This window comes from Aulonocara sp. 'chitande type north' Nkhata Bay, linkage group LG15, assembly GCF_057382095.1.
Source record: "Aulonocara sp. 'chitande type north' Nkhata Bay isolate Kocher_YH1m ecotype deep benthic linkage group LG15, A_spYH_male_GT1.1, whole genome shotgun sequence".
NCBI classification, from domain to species: Eukaryota; Metazoa; Chordata; class Actinopteri; order Cichliformes; family Cichlidae; genus Aulonocara; species Aulonocara sp. 'chitande type north' Nkhata Bay.
In genome coordinates, this window is record NC_141358.1 from 23,218,521 (window position 1) to 23,233,722 (window position 15,202).

The following is a 15,202-nucleotide window of genomic DNA, read 5'->3' on the forward strand; positions in this document are numbered from 1 at the left end:
GTCCAGGCCTGTCTGAAGTTTGCCAGAGAGCACATGGATGATACAGCAGAGGATTGGGAGAATGTCATGTGGTCAGATGAAACCAAAGTAGAACTTTTTGGTATAAACTCAACTCGTCGTGTTTGGAGGAAGAAGAATACTGAGTTGCATCCCAAGAACACCATACCTACTGTGAAGCATGGGGGTGGAAACATCATGCTATGGGGCTGTTTTTCTGCCAAGGGGACAGGACGACTGATCCGTGTCAAGGACAGAATGAATGGGGCCATGTATGGTGAGATTTTGAGCCAAAACCTCCTTCCATCAGTGAGAACTTTGAAGATGAAACGAGGCTGGGTCTTCCAACATGACAATGATCCAAAACACACCGCCCGGGCAACAAAGGAGTGGCTCCGTAAGAAGCATTTGAAAGTCCTGGAGTGGCCTAGCCAGTCTCCAGACCTCAACCCCATAGAAAATCTGTGGTGGGAGTTGAAAGTCCGTGTTGCTCGGCGACAGCCCCAAAACATCACTGCTCTCGAGAAGATCTGCATGGAGGAATGGGCCAAAATACCAGCTACTGTGTGTGCAAACCTGGTAAAGACCTATAGTAAACGTTTGACCTCTGTTATTGCCAACAAAGGTTATGTTACAAAGTATTGAGTTGTATTTTTGTTATTGACCAAATACTTATTTTCCACCCTGATTTACGAATAAATTCTTTACAAATCCTACCATGTGGATTCATGGATTTTTTTTTTTCACATTCTGTCTCTCACAGTTGAAGTGTACCTCTGGTGCAAATTACTGACCTCTGTCATCATTTTAGGTGGGGGAACTTGCACAATCGGTGGCTGACTAAATACTTTTTTGCCCCACTGTAGCTGCTGTTTACATTTCAAAAGTCTTTATCAGGACAAGCACTTCTAATTGTACTTCATTGTCCTCTCTTGTCTGTAAAGCAAGCGCTGACAAAACAAGTCCAGTAAATGCACTTTTATCTTTAAGTTTGGTATTGTAATCCGTCTTAATCTATTTATGTTTTATTCTGTTTCTTTATCATATGGGGGAAAAGTCCTGTCAGCCTTGTGCTGGGGGGGCTCTGGTCATCCATGTGTTTTGTTTTAATAGCTCTGTTCAGTTTTATTGATATAGCACCACTTACCATCAACTAATCTAGCCTCAAACCACTTCATATTGTAAGGTTAAGACTCTACAGTTTTAATTTAGGACAAATGTTCACTCGGATTGATCGGTGAAATGAATGCAGATGAATGAATTGGTAATTAAAGCTAAGTTTTTGGCCATAACTGATTACATACAGCATATACACTGTATTATGGGTGGACAGATATATATGTTTGGCAATCATAAACCATCAACGAAAATGCATCTTGAAAGAAAGTCAACGTTATCAAAATAACAACAAACAGGACAGGAAAGACAGGTAAATGGCAGGCCACAAACACCAGTGCCATCTTGACTCATATTCAAAAAATACTTGAGAATTCTTTTAAGAATATTTAACTTTAAATTGGGTAATTTTTACTCACACTAAACAAAAGTTAACTTGGCTATTGCATCCCATGTTTTGGTCCTTTCCTGATTACTTATCTGTTGTTACAGACCAAAGTACAAAACAAATATGTACGAGGTTATCTGGACTTCACTAAAACACTCAGTCTGTCACGGCCTGAGGCCAGTAGGAAAACGGACTCTAAGGCAGACAACACTCGGAGGTGCTGGGACTGAGGGTGACAAAGCTTTATTTACAGTGGTGCAATTAATGTAAACAGCGAACGACGGTGAGAGGTGCTCAAAGTGCTCACCATAACTTAGAATTGCTCAACGTAAACAAGGAATAACTTAAAAACACTCATGAGAAACTGAGTGCTAGCGGCAACCTAAATAAACTTAACACACGCTAGAAACTCTACTCTGGAGCATGAATTTAGATATAACTTTAGCTTAGAGGCACACTATGATTCATAATACTCCGCTTGGAGTCACACAGTTCTAACTCAGAAATTCACAATCCTTTACTTTGAAACACACATGGCCGACTTGGCATTTCTATGAAACAAAACTAGAAGGAGCACTGGAAGTGTCCGTGGTGAAGCCACGGGGCTGTTGTGGATTGAATGGAGAACCCGACACTGGGAAATCTGGGTGAGGGGAGATGATTATTCTGAGCGCTGGGCAGGGAGGCAGGCAGGCACGGAGAAACTGTAAACAGACCAGCGCTGAAATCCTAACAGGTGACGGCAGCGGCTTGACAACGTCCAGAGGTCCTCTGAGAGTGGAGAAACTGTGAAAGCCCTGACTGACAAAGGTTTGCCGACGATCTGGCGAGGTGTGAGTCTGAGCGCTGGTCTTAAGAAGCCGGCAATTCCAATTATGCTCAGGTGCAGCCTGTCAGCTTGCTGTGGCGGCTCTGCCTAGGGGTGGAAATGCCGGCCCTGTGGGAAGGCCCAGCACTCACCCGGACCATAAAATAGTCAGATGTCTATTCATATTAATGTACAGAATTCACCTGCTTGCTGCTACTACTGCACATTCACCCAGTGTATATACTATATGTAGATATATATAATGTTCTTCCTCTACACCCCCCCCAATTTTTGCACATGTCGAGGAGCGTGTCAGGCTACATTTCACTGTGTGTCATACTTGTATAACTATGCATGTGACAAATAAATAACCTTGAACCTTGAACCTTGACCATGACACAGTCATCCTGTCTGTCAGTTGGAATAACCAACAGAAGTCACTGAGCTTAAGCCATGGATATACTATATGTTTTTCTCCAGGGGATTTATTCAATTGTTTTGTGTCTGACAGTCCTTCTATTGATCCACTGCCTTTTCTCTAACATAACCCAAAAGGATGGAAAGGAGCCTCCAGGACCCACACCATATCCCATTTTTGGGAACTTCCCGCAGCTGTACCTGAAGAAAACACATGTCACGTTACTGGAGGTGAGGAAGTCATTGGAGGAATTTTCTTTCAATGTATCTGATCATTTTAATGTATTTTAAACAAAGATATATGAACATTTTTTGTTGTTTTTAGCTATCCAAACAATTTGGATCTATTTTCACCATCTATCTGGGGACCAAAAAAGTGGTGGTCCTGGTAGGATACAACGCAGTAAAGGAGGCACTTGTTGACTATGCTGAAGTGTTTGGAGAAAGGGATCTGACACCAATTATTGATGAGCATTTTCAAGGACATGGTGCGTAATTAAGACAAGACTTTTGCAAACACATTTGAGTGTGAGTCATAATTAGCAACTATGTATAACCTTTATCTATATTACTGAAAGTTGTTTCTGTCAAATCAGGTATTGTGTGGGCTAATGATGACACATGGAAAGAGATGAGGCGCTTTTCAATGATCAACCTGAAGGACTTTGGAATGGGAAAGAAAGAATTTGAGGACAAAATCATTGAGGAGTGTCATTACCTTATGGAAGCTTTTAAACAGTTCAAAGGTAAACAGTGAACTGACAGAAACTGCAACTTTTTGATACAAATGAACTTTTTGTAATTTTCTTTGCAGGAGAATTTGATGTCAAGCAATCATTAAACAATGCAACTGCCAATATTTTCTGCTCCTTGATCTATGGCAACAGATTTGATTACAATGACCTGGAGTTTACATCTTTGGTACATCGTACATGTAGAAACACCACACTTTTGAGTGCCCCATCTGTCCAGGTATATTTTAAAGTTTTTAAAGATTTTGTTTGTAAATTCTAACTGACTTTTATAACTAAGGGGCAGTGCTTTGCTTATGTCTGTGTAGTGATATGCTTTCAAATATTTGCTACTGTTCATTTAACTTTGCTTTCTTTTTAATGATCACTTCCTCCAGGGGCTTTACCTTTTCCAAGTGTAACCACTGACTCATTTTAAATAGTTTAGGACAGCCAAACTACGGACCAGTTGCTAGGTTCGGCAGGGCTACAATAGAAAGCGAGGCAAATATGGAATGAAATGGCTGGAGACAGGAATCTGAGCAGCAACGGTTATTATTTTACACAAAATGAAATAAACAAGACACAAATTCCACATTGACAGTAGTAATGGTAATAATAACAATAATAAGAATAAGCCGGCAAAAAAAAAAAAAAAAAAAAAAAATAGTCCCTTTGAGCTCAATGTTCAATTGTCTTTTTGTCTTCGGTCATTCGTCATGTCAAAAATTCTTAGTCTAGTTCTTTTTCTCTTTTGTTTGTGGTTTGTGTGTTACCACTTGGGAGTCTCCGTCGAGGAAGAAGAGTAAATTCCTCTGTAAAGTTCAGTCCGGGCTCAGGCTCGCCATCTCCCTCCGGAGAGAATCCATTGTGATCCAAAATCTTAGTTTCTTCCACACGAACAAGAAAAAAACCTAGCCTGCACAACAATATTAACATTATTGCACACAGCCAGCTCCGTTTCTACTCTTGTATCACAGCTATAGCTTTAGTTCTTTATCTCTTTTCACATCTCTTTCACATTACCACAGTAATACATTACAAGCATGCTTTGAATATATCTCTCATTGTGCATGAAATTATTTTAACCACACGTAAAACAACAAATGAATTTCTCGTTCTGTTTTCAACCATGAATTTGTGATTAATAGATATAAACAACAAGATAATAGATTTTTTCAATCATCCTTCAAGTATGCTAAACAAATTCTACCACAAACAGCAAATTACCACTCGCAAATCGGTATGAACAGAAGAAACAACTTTTAGCAACAGACTAACACATTATTATTTTCTATTTATTTATTTATTTTTTGTCCCGTTTGGATCTTTAGCCATCAGAATTGTTGTCGTAAGACCAAGAAAGATGCCAAGCGGATTTATTTTACCAAGTGGATCATCATGGCCTTGCCATATTGGTCCATTTGATTGACCTTTATTATAATTATGTATTTATTTGATTTGATTTTCGGTTGCTACAAACGGGATAGACATGACTGGGGGATAGGACAGGGAGAAAGAATGAAAGAAAGAGAGGGAGAGAAAGAAAAGCAGAGGGGAGAAGACACGGTGAGAAAGGGGGGAAGAAAGAAAGAAAAACAAACAAAACACCTGGATCACCTGTATGGAGAAAAAAACAGAAGAGAAAACAAACAAAAAATTAGCAACATAATAAATACAACACCATCACAATAAACTAGCTAGCAGTAGATAACAGTAGATACTAAATATTAAACGCTATTGTGCAGCACACAAGATAGACAGCGCACAATGTGCTTTGAGGCAGCAGCCAAGAAAGGTGTAGTCCGCGTCTGTGAATACCCGTGTGTACACCTGTGTGCATACCTGTGTGGATCAGCATGCTTGCATTCCAAAGGTTTCTCCATGTAACGATCTGCTAGGGAGTGTGGGGAGCCATAGCCCCGTCCCCCAGGGCATGAAGCAGGTATGGAGGAGATCCAGGCCCCAGACATCCAGAGGCCCCAGAGTATGAGGACCCGAAGAGGACCACCAAAGGGGGGGAACACAATAGTGCCCTGCAGACTGTTCACAAAGCTGAGGGATCTGGGACTTAACAGCCGTCTGTGTGCATGGGTGTTGGACTTCCTCACTGGCAGAACTCAGGTGGTGAGGGTGGGCAGGTGCTTCTCCAACAGCATCACCATCAACACAGGAGCACCTCAGGGATGTGTCCTCTCGCCACTGCTCTACTCCCTCTACACTTCAGACTGTGTGGCCACCCATGGCTCCAACACCATTGTGAAGTTTGCTGACGACACAGTGGTGTTGGGTGCCATCTCCAACAACGATGAGGCGGCCTACATGGATGAAGTGAAGAATCTGGCATCGTGGTGCCAGGACAACCACCTCCAGCTGAACGTCAGCAAGACCAAGGAGCTGGTGGTGGACTTCAGAAGGGGTCAGCACAGAGACTACAAGCCCATCATCATCAATGGAGCTCCAGTGGAGAGGGTGCAGTCCTTCAAGTATCTTGGTGTCCACATCTCCTCAGACCTGACATGGGCTGCCCACATTCAGGTCCAGACCAAAAAGGCTAGGCAGCGCCTGTATCACCTACGACAACTGTGGAAGTTCAGGGTCTCTCCAAAGATCCTCAGGATTTTCTATACAGGCGCTGTGGAGAGCATCCTCACACAGAACATGACATCGTGGTTTGGGAACAGCTGTGTGAAGGACCAAAAAGCTCTCCAGAGAGTGATCCGTACAGCAGAACGCTGCTGCAGGATTGCTCTCCCCCCGCTTCAGGACACCTACACCAGGAGATGCTGGACTAGAGCAGCGCAGATACTGAAGGACCCGTCCCATCCTGGCAACAAACTGTTCCAACTTGTGCAATCTGGTAGAAGGTTCCGCATCTTCCGGGCAAGGACAGAGAGACTCAAGAGGAGCTTCTATCCCCAAGCCATCCGTGCCCTAAACACACACACCCGCCCTCTCACATCATCTATAATTGACTGAGACAGGACTCTCTTCCAGACACTCTAAACCAAGGCACAATGTACATTTCAATTCCTTTAATTTTAAATATGTTTATATTGTCTATCCTGTAAAATAGTCAGATGTCTATTCATATTAATGTACAGAATTCACCTGCTTGCTGCTACTACTGCACATTCACCCAGTGTATATACTATATGTATGTATATATATATATAATGTTCTTCCTCTACCCCCCCCCCCCCCCCCCCAATTTTTGCACATGTCGAGGAGCGTGTCAGGCTACATTTCACTGTGTGTTATACTTGTACAACTATGCATGTGACAAATAAAGAACCTTGAACCTTGACCCTTGAACCGTGCCACCCTCCTAGGAAGAGCTGAGTAGAGCCCCAAACGAGAGGTCACCCAGGAGCTATGGAGCAGAAGCCAGAGGGGGTTGCAGTGGCGTGCCCGCGGGCTCTGCCGGCAGCCAGCTGTGCCAGAGAGGACCGAGCTTCAGGCCCAGAGGCCTGAGGCCTGAGGGTACCCCACCCCCCGGAAGGGGCCCACAGGCGCCAGGCCCCGCCAATCGGCCACCAGGAGTGAGCCGGTACATACATGAGCGCCCAACCCCAGTCGACAAGAACCACCAAAACACCAACGTCTGAGGGCATCAGCCACCGGCAGGGAGTGTGGTGAGGGGAGATAGGCCTCCATACTTTGGAGGGCCATAGATGTACCCAGAGAGGTTGAGTCTAAGACCCAACCTGACATATAGACACAGACGAACAGGCGCACGCGGACACAAACGTGCCTTCCCACCCCCATATACACAACCAAATACTCGGCACTCACCCAACGTGTAGACAGACACAAATAGACACTGCACAGACAGTCACACTCCCCAAACATACTCTATATCCCAGGTCCAGGTACCCTCGCCCCCAGAGGGGCAAGCCGCACCTAGACCCAGGAGATGTAACCCTTCTCTGGGGTGGAGGCAAGCGGACCACCTCCTTATCTGCAGTAGCAGGGAGGCCCTGCATCCCAGACCCCAATCTGACGGCCAGCACCTCCTCCCAGCCCCTCAGCCCTGACGGCTAACAGAACCGGGGTGAGTGAAGACCTCAAACCTCCCTACACCCGCTCATATGTAGTGTTGCTGTGTGCTGTTCTAAAGTGCATTTAAAACACAGGAGAGCATGTTCCTGCTTCCTATCAGAGAGCTCCTTCCGAAAACCCTCAGTGTCTATATGCATTTAAAATTGTGGGTAGGGCACCAGCGCCAGAGGTGGGTTGGAATACACCGACCATCCTCTGGATGCTGTAAAAGGTGCCCACCCCCAAGGCCCTATATGTATGTGTTATGTGAGAGTGTGAGTAATGTGGATGTCTAGGTTGCAGAATAAAATTGAGGCACAGGCGGCCAGAAGGGGACAGAGGGGGAGTGCCTCCCCTACACCCCAAGCCCTGCGTGTGTGGGTGTGTGTGGTAGAGTGGAAATAGGGAGGCAGCTGAGGATGGGGAGGGAAGAAAGGGAGGGGCAAGCGGCCCCTCCCTGGGGCCAGCTCCCCCGCTGACCCCAGTAGGCACCCCCACACTCTGGAACCCACCAGGGCAAGGGGGCCCAGACCCATCCGGACCGGGGCCCGCAGCAGCAGCACAGAGTCCGGGGTAGCCCACCCGACTCCACCCCAGAGAAAACTGCACCCACCCCATCATCCAATCATCTCCCAAACTACACAAGACAATAGACACCCAGGTTGAGTTCCTTCTCTACCTCTCCTATATCTCTCCCCCACCTGCAGAGTGAGCTCCTGTAGTGAGGAGACCACCTGCAAAGATATAACAGCCTCCCCACCAGTTAGAGAGCCCCCTAGTTGGGCCGATGCATCAGAGATCCCCTGCACTGGGGCTGAGCCCCCCTGCACCCACCCGCCCACAGCTCCGGCGACACAACAGCCAGGACCCAAGCCCCCAAGGCCCAGCCAGCACCCCAGACCGGGGGCGGAGCACCCCCAGACCCCCAAGCCTCCACGCCCGTCCCGGACCCACCCAGGGGCAGCCAGGCTACCAGGCCAGTAACCAACGTCGGCCAGCACACACCCTCCCCCATCTCCGCTGTACGCAGCCACAAGGAAAACACCATCTAAGAGCCACCAGAGCCCCTAACCAGTTCATGGCCACGTCCCCCGGGTTAGGCCCTCCAGGGAAAACGTCCCTAGGGACTCCCCAGACGCCCTAAGGCCGTCCCTACCCCCATATCAACCACAATAGTGAAGGCAGGACCAAACCATGACCCCCCACCCCCACTAGGTGATGAAGCTGATCAAAGGAGCCCAAAGGGATTGATCAAATGTGATGGCAGAGGCTGTATCAAGACTAATGTGATCTATTAGATGGTTTCTATATTGGTTAGAATTAAGATTATTTTTATTTTTCCAGTTAATGAGGACCATTTTCTTGGCAATGCATAGGGCCGTAAAAACAACGTGGGCTGTGTTTATTTCTGCAGTGACCTCATCCAAGTTGCCCAGCAAGCATACTAAAGGGGAGGCTGGAATGTTGCATTTCAGACACTTTGATAAGTCTTCACATTTCTCACGCCAAAACTTCTGAACTGGTGGACAGAACCAAAGAGCGTGGATGTAATTGTCCGGTGTATTTGCTAGACAGTGTGAGCAGTTGTTGGAAGGTGTATAGGCCATCTTGAACATCCTATGACCAGTATAGTGCACTCTATGTATTATTTTGTATTGTATTAATTGCAAACTGGGATTTCTGATCCATTGAAAGGTTTTTAAGCATATCTGAGACCAAAGGTTTTGGTCTAAGTTGATCGATAAATCTGCTTCCCATTTTGCAATAGGAAGGGATATTGATTCATCTATTTTAGAAAGTGTTCTGTATATTTAAAACAATAATTTGGGGGCTTTTAGGTTAAAAAATTCCACAACACTTGGTGGTGTTTGTAATTCAGCTTCACTGGGATTAAATTTCTTTTTTACTATGGATTTAATTTGTTGATATTCCAAAAATCGTTTCTTGGAGAGTCGAAAATACGAGTTGTCACCGACCAGAAACGGGAGCTGGAAGCATGTAAATATAATAATAACCACTGCAGCTAACAAGAATGCCTGACGAGCCCAGTTGTAAGTAAGCTATTTAGACTCGACTGTGTTCGTGTTTTTTTCCGAAACAATAAGTTCCTTTTGGAGCAGCCTTTCAATGCTTCTCTCTGTCTCTTGCTAGCAAAGTTGACCCAGACAACAAAGTAAAGCTAGTTTTCGGCTACGAGCCCAACACGGAACCCGACGTATTAGCCAGAGGTCCCTTTACTACGGTTCGGAGCCATAGACCTGTTTTATATACGTGAGGAATATTCTTATATATGAGATCGCTGCAAAAAGTGCAGCCTTACCTAATGTCCACCCTACTGTTAGTCATTTTATATTAAGATTTAAAAATCTAGTTGGTATTGGTACGGCGAGTAGCCTTCAGTAATAGTAATAAATCACACAGCAATAGTACATTCATGTACGGTAGTTGTAAACAGCATGATAATATATTAAGTAATCCAAAGTATTCAGAATATGTTACTCTCATTGACTAATGTAACAGAATACGTTACAAAATACATTTTCGGGCATGTATTCTGTAATCTGTAGTGGAATACATTTTAAAAGTAACCTTCCAAACACTGTGGAGACCAATGACAATGTAAACAAAAAGGGGAGACACAAGGACACACAGCAACACACATATCACCAACACACAGAGGACTAAGGCTACGTTCACACTGCAGACGAAAGCACATCAAATCCGACTTTTTTGACCCTATGCGACCCATATCCGATCATGGTATGACAGTTTGAACAGCAGAAATTCAGTATTTTCAAATGCAACCTAGGTCACTTTCGTATGTGGTACTGAATCCGATACATATCTGATGTTTTAGAAAGTGACTGCTCTTTGAATGGTCATGTCACATTTAATCCGTCTTTTATGTCACTGACACAAGACGCCAATTATCAGCGCCGGAGAAGATAAACCTCTGAGTGGAGGTAGCAGCCACTGCTCCAAACGAGGCCAATGTTAAAGCACGGGCACTCTTTTTTTCTCAGTGTCCTTCTTTCTCTAATTATTTGTCAAAATTCTGTTGGTTGCGACTGTGCAGAAATTGATAGACTACTGGAACAACACCTACTAGCTTTGTAGCCGCCATTTTACTGCCATAAACAGAGCACGTTGTGTGTGACGTCTCTTTTGCGCATGCGGGCACTTTGAGGGCAGTGAACCGTTCACACTAGAGCGCGTTTGCTTTCACATTTTATTTGTAGTATGAACAACCAGACAAAAAAAAATTGTATTTGATCAAAGAATTGAAATTGAGCATTAAGACCCGCAGTGTGAACGTAGCCTTTGACACAACAGAAACCCAATAGACAAGAAACTAAAGTGTTCATAAGAATACCTCATGATGTAATAAGAATAACCTCAGAACTAACCAGTAAACTTAAATTACACTGGAGGGTGGCACGGTCCCCCCCTTACTTGACATTTCTGATTTTAAAAATAAAATCATAACAAACCATAATCCTTTAAACTACTTTCAGACACATTAGTTTTTCTTCTTATGAAATGAACAAACATTTGCTTGCCCTTTTAAATACTAACACAGATGCATTTGGGTTTTTACAGCTTTATAACATGGTCCCGTGGATTGGCAAATGGTTCTCTTACCCAAATGAATTCAAAAAAGCATTTGCAGCCAATAGGGAACAACAGAGGAAATTGGTGAGTCATTTGAAAGAAACTCTCGATCCAAAGATGTGCAGAGGATTTGTGGATGCCTTTCTGATTCACCAAGACAATTTGGAGGTGAGGAACAAAAATTTATACAATGCTGATATTGTTTTTTAAAGAGCAATGGCAATAATGTGAACACGTTATCCTAACCTGGTGGTGCTTCTGCCCAACTGGTGAATAGAAATCTGTTTAACACAGCAATGTGAATCTGTGTCATAATCAAAAGCTTCAGCTGTTGAATAACTTCTGGTTTTATACGCAGAAATCTGGAATTACCACCAGTCATTTCCACAATGAAAACCTCTTGATAACAATAATGAATTTATTTGTTGCTGGCACTGAAACATCAGCACGCACAGTCACATGGGGACTTTTTCTTATGGCCAAGTATCCAAAGATACAGGGTAAGAACCTGTAAATGTTCAAAGTGCTTGCAAACAACAAAAATTTATGTTACACTGAAGTCAGATTTATTACATCCTTCGAGCCCTTTCATCTTCCAGAGAAGGTCCGGGAGGAGCTAAGTAGTGTAGTGGGAAATCGTCAGGTTCAGTTTAAAGACAGGACAGAGCTGCCTTTCACCAATGCTGTCATCCATGAGACACAGAGGCTAACAGCTGTTGCTGCCCTGGGGCTTCCTCACAGAACTTCACAGGACATTACCTTTAGAGGTCACTTCATTAAGAAGGTAAAATATATCAGAAAACAAATGATGTGTTTATTATATATTGAAGCTTAAAAAATAATCATATTTTGATTACTAAAACATCGTCACAGATGTGGAAAAAGAGAGTTGAATGATTCTTTCTCTCAGTGTTTGATTATCAAATTGAAGATCAACATTTCATGGAATTTGCAGTAGTCAGCATGTTCCAGCATCAAGGAGGAAATATTCTGTGATCAATATTTATAGAATACAACAGTGTGAAAAATGTTCATCAGCTTGATTTTTTTTAAGCTAGATTAAATGAATCAAGTAGGTTTTCAAAAACTCATTTTGTCCCAGATGAAATTTTGTTTTGAAGTCACAGCTAAAAAATAATATTTGATTTTTGTGTAATATCCTGTGAATACATATTAAAAAAGGGAGGAAAAAAGTTTGGTTTGTGTATTCAACAGGGGACAGCTGTGTATCCTTTCCTGTTTTCTGTTCTGTCTGATGAGAGTAAATGGGAGAAACCGTACACTTTTTATCCGGAACACTTCCTGGACAAAGATGGAAAGTTTATCCAGCGTGATGCCTTCATGGTTTTTTCTGCAGGTTTGTAATCAACTTCTTGTCATGACCCAGATTACTATCAGATAAAATGTAGTGTATTTTTTTGTTTTCTATTTCAGGTCGCAGGGTTTGTCCCGGAGCAAATCTGGCCAGAACGGAAGTCTTCATCTTCTTCACCACCCTTCTGCAGCACTTCCGAATTACTTTTCCACCTGGAGTTTCAGAGGATGAACTGCTTCTATCACCATCTGATAGTCTCATCCTTAACCCTTCAAATGTTAAACTGTGTGCTGTCCCCTTGTGAGACACAGTGGGCTGATGTAATTAATTCTAAACAAGAAATATTTTATATAAAACAAGCTTCTAATGAAATAGGTAGAAGGGGTGGTGTTTCTTTGATTCTTCTTTAAGCAAGCAAAATCAGTTTGAGACTCCGAAAGAAACCTGCGGCACCACGAGGAGCTTTGTAAGGATATTTTTGATTCATGTCAATTAGCTTGAATAAAAATGTACACTTAAACACAAGAAAACGAATCGATGAGTGAGTGGAAAGACAAATTGATCTGTGAACTAATGATAATCAATTATAATCTTCATCTTTAGGAGCTGGTTAAAGCAGAGATAAATGTAGAATGCAGCTGAAATAAAGCAAAATGTAACTAACAAAGTGTGCAGGTCAGTACATAAAAGGTGTGGTTTGCCACTGTTAAAGTATTTCTGTATCAACCAACAACCAAATATATCTTTAACTTCAACCAAGTTCTCAGGTGGATTTTCTTGTACATTGCATACATGTGTTAATTGAACATGGTGACTCCATTGTGGTCAGAGAAGTGACTTGTTCCAAGCAATGTGAGTTTCACTTGTGCTACTGTTATAAATGTATTTAAAGGTTTCTGACATTGTAGAATTTGTAGTATGTCAGGAGGTGGAGCAAGACACTTTGAATAACAATGATACACAGTGAGAAATATGAAACAATGATCCTAAAAATACTGGCAATTACCAGTGCTACCTTCCCAGCCTCCTCATATACACCTTTGGTATCAATTTCAAAATCCTGTATCACCTTGTTTCCGAGTAATTACATTCACAAGAATTTCAGAAAGCTTGACCTCTGACCTTGACTTTGAAGTCAACGTTACTGAGATTTAAACTCATCTAAGATTTTTAATAAATGCTAGTTCTCATACAGCACTTACTCTACCTGAACACTTAAAGCACTTCATGCAATTTGCCTCATTGCCCCATTTATACATGCATAAGTACCTTGTATCTAACATTCACACACATTCATAACCGATGATACAAGAAGAGGATAGGTTAATTGATCAATCTAAATTGTCCATAGGTGTGAATGCAGGAGTGAATGTGAGTGTGAATGGTTGTCTGTCTCTGTGTGTTAGCCCTGCGTCAGACTGGCGACCTGTCCATGGCATGCCCTGCATCTCGCCCTATGACAGCTGGGATAGGCTCCAACAGACAGACCAAGACAGACTGTCTGTCCGGGACTGAAAAGTGGTGGTAGAAGAGAGACAGGGGCTCTTGTTGATGATAGGTGATTACTCACTCTTACTTTTTGTCAGTTAAACTACTTTGTAAATCATTCACACATCATTCCCATGATTTTATGGTCTAGTAGTGATCCACTGAAGTACATGATGTACTTTTTGAACTTTGGCTTGTTGTGAAACCGTTCTTTTTCTCAGTGTTTGCATTTAGGCCAAAGGAAACTCAGTAAGAGGTCATTGCCATTTTGTTCTGTGTCAAAGGCAATTCAAAAGCGGTTTATTTCTTTTTCCGAATCACATGATTGGCTTTGAAATAACAAATAGTAATAGTAATAATGATAAAAACAGAAAGAACTAATTCAAATAATACAAAAAATATGGCCTCTTTTAGTGCATGACATTCGGGAGTACATCGACTTTGGAACAAAAGCAGCAACACAGCAATATTTTTTCTCTTCAATTATAAATTTCTATTGAAATTGTTGAATTCTTAACAGACCGACAGAAGTTTCTATGGCACACCTCTTCACCACATACAGTCCCTGGGACTCATATGCTATCACAATAGTCACTTCTTAGTGTGAGAACTGCTAAGAAGACACAGGTTTTCTTCTATGACCACAAGTCCAGGAAATTAAAAGCTGGTTGCTTTTCTTAAAGCACTTAGTCTTGTCTAGATAAATGTATAATGCATAGACAGGAAAAAGTGAATTCACCTCTGGGGCAGCTATAGGTGGACTCTTGGAAGAGGAGATAAAATAGATGAGCAGCATTTGGTTTAAAGTTTTTTTTTTTTCTGTAGACAGCCAGCAGACGAGGGTGGAAAAATACAGTAGAAAGATTCTGTATGAATTCCACTTACATATAAAACAGCATACTGCTCAAATATTATCAAGCAATGAATGTATTTGAGTGAAATGATAATGACTAAAAACAGAAATACTGACACAATCCAACCTCTGGCTGTTTGTAAGGCCCTAGTAGTCTCCCAGATGTCATCTCTTTCTTTAGAGAAGCTTCACCGGCTTGAAAGATGCCAGCTAAGGCATTACTTATCCTGCTTCTCACTAAATGTGATTTATGAGAACTCTCTCTCTCTCTCTCTCTCTCTCTCTCTCTATATATATATATATATATATATATATATATATATATATATATATATATATATATATATATATATATATATATATATATATATATATATATATAAAATACTTTTTATTTTTATTTAAATCACAAAACCCAAGTTTGTATTAAATTATA

At 42.3% G+C, this 15,202-nt stretch overlaps 1 protein-coding gene across 1 annotated transcript; it reads left to right on the forward strand.

Moving 5' to 3' along the window:
* The first annotated feature begins 2,706 nt into the window (after positions 1-2,706).
* Positions 2,707-13,184, forward strand: LOC147313088 (cytochrome P450 2K4-like). The gene is made up of 9 exons (XM_086265045.1): positions 2,707-2,957; positions 3,052-3,214; positions 3,323-3,472; positions 3,541-3,698; positions 11,099-11,278; positions 11,469-11,610; positions 11,710-11,894; positions 12,326-12,467; positions 12,545-13,184. Exons 1-9 carry the CDS (start codon positions 2,763-2,765, stop codon positions 12,727-12,729), a joined length of 1,500 nt encoding a protein of 499 aa, XP_086121171.1. The 5' UTR covers positions 2,707-2,762; the 3' UTR covers positions 12,730-13,184.
* The last annotated feature ends 2,018 nt before the right edge of the window (positions 13,185-15,202 follow it).

Coding starts and splice junctions, on each gene's coding strand:
- LOC147313088 (XM_086265045.1), top strand. CDS start 2,763: ATGGATATACTATATGTTTTTCTCCAGGGGATTTATTCAATTGTTTTG. Junction 3,699..11,098: donor TGAGTGCCCCATCTGTCCAG/GTATATTTTAAA, acceptor GGGTTTTTACAG/CTTTATAACATGGTCCCGTG. Junction 12,468..12,544: donor CTTCATGGTTTTTTCTGCAG/GTTTGTAATCAA, acceptor TTTCTATTTCAG/GTCGCAGGGTTTGTCCCGGA.